At 36.8% G+C, this 1,782-nt stretch overlaps 1 protein-coding gene across 1 annotated transcript in view; it reads right to left on the bottom strand.

The window, feature by feature from the left end:
• Positions 1 to 305: 305 nt before the first annotated feature.
• The window catches only part of VEGFC (vascular endothelial growth factor C), a 77,511-nt gene continuing 76,034 nt past the window's right edge, over positions 306 to 1,782 (bottom strand). The window contains exon 9 of the mRNA XM_008065577.2: positions 306 to 804. Within this exon, the coding sequence (XP_008063768.2) occupies positions 690 to 804 (115 nt within the window). The 3' untranslated portion in view covers positions 306 to 689. The remainder of the gene's footprint in view (positions 805 to 1,782) is intronic.

Here is a 1,782-nt window from a genome sequence, read left to right on the forward strand (position 1 = left end):
TCAATCACACAGAAGTGTTAAACAGACTGTCTAACAAGATGCTCTATGATGATTCATTCGTTATAAATTCTTAAGTATCATGTGCTAGAATGTTCATAATTGTTAAATATACTAAGAGAGGAACTTAAACAAAATGCAATAGCATACTGTTGTCTCCTTGAAAATTTTCTTTTATAGGGTCACATTTTTTCATAACAATCAAAACTTGAAATCTGGTTAGAGAAAAATGGCAGAGAAAGATCAATGTTTTCACACCAGGTTTTGATGATCATGTAAGAGGGTAATACACTGAACTTACCAGCTTCTAATACAATTTTCATTTTATTTTAAACACTTTGCATAATATAAAAATATTGATCACAGTGAGCTTTATCAATTGTTATTGCTATAAAAATGTATACAGAAACAATATTTTTAGTGGAAATAAATTATATAGTCATTATTAAAAAAAAAAATCACAAGAGAAAAACCTTGGCTGTTTGGTCATTGCCAGAAAACCAGTTTTAATAGGGGCCACTTGCAGATGAGCTCTGGTCCATTTCTGTAAATTTATCCACATGATTCAGGAAACACGGACTTTTGTCTTTGTTTGCATGGTCCCACAAAAGTCCCTCTGTTCATAGACAGTTCTCATGTGGCAACACAGTTTTCCATGATAGAAAAATAATGAACTGGAAAATAGTACAGTCTTAGTTCATGTGCGGTCTTTTCCAATACGAAGGGACACAGCGACATACTTCTTCACTAAATGAAAACCCTGGCTCACAATGTTGTAGTCGATTTGTACATGGCCGTCTGTAACAGCTAGGAAAACAAGGAGGAAAATACTTATGTTAAAGACGGAGGTAATTAACTCATTTTACTACCACAGTGCTTTTGTGTTTTTCTAAATTTCACAGTAAGACAAAATTACTAAATTTCACACTAAAACAAAATTACTTTTTTTTTAACCACAAAATTGTTTGTGGGTTTATACAAGTTTAAAGTCTGCTTAGAATTACATTTAAGAGGCATGGAAAAGCTTTAAAAATAAAAGTCCTGCTTGCTCATAGAACAAATGGAAGGATAGGCTATTGTAAGCATTAGTTCTTTTGAAGTGCTCTCTGCTTTGTGGATGAAAGTAACATAAAGCAGGAATTCTGAAAGTGACTAAGGTCTGCTGATTTACTGCGATCACATAAGCATGGTAGAATTCACGAGTCTGGGGCTTGTATGGGACCCAGACATCCAGGCAATTAAACCCAGCCATCTTGGCAGAATTGTGGTCCTCAGGGGGCAGCCCCACCCTCACTCTTGTGTCTCCCCTCAGCAGCTGGTTGCATGATGGTGGCCAACTCTTCCTGGGCTCCAGGTGAAACCGATGAGTTCTGCAGCAAAGAAGCAAGGACACCAGTAGAGGTCCCTCTCCTTCTACCCCACACTTCCAAATTCCAGGAGTGGGGAGAGGACAAATTACCAGTTAGTCATTCTGTTGGCAGGCCGGTTGTTCCAATGAAGTGTGGCCATCCCTGAAATACGTTTTGGAATATGAATGTGCCTAACATGTGGGACTAGGTGTACAGGGACAAGTGGAGGATGACCGAAGGTGGAAATCAAAAGTGCACTACCCCAAACACGACACGATTCGTTTTTTAAATTCCATTTCTTTTGTTCTAGAAAAGAAAGCATGTCTAGTTAATTGCTGTTTAGACTTTGGAAATACAAGTTCATAGATAAGACCACTGGTATTTCTTTACTAAAAGGTGATACAATTCTTTTTTTTTTTTTTTTTTTTTTTTTTTT

This window comes from Carlito syrichta, unplaced genomic scaffold (assembly GCF_000164805.1).
Source record: "Carlito syrichta isolate Samal-C Ts95f unplaced genomic scaffold, Tarsius_syrichta-2.0.1 Scaffold103424, whole genome shotgun sequence".
Classification (NCBI taxonomy): domain Eukaryota; kingdom Metazoa; phylum Chordata; class Mammalia; order Primates; family Tarsiidae; genus Carlito; species Carlito syrichta.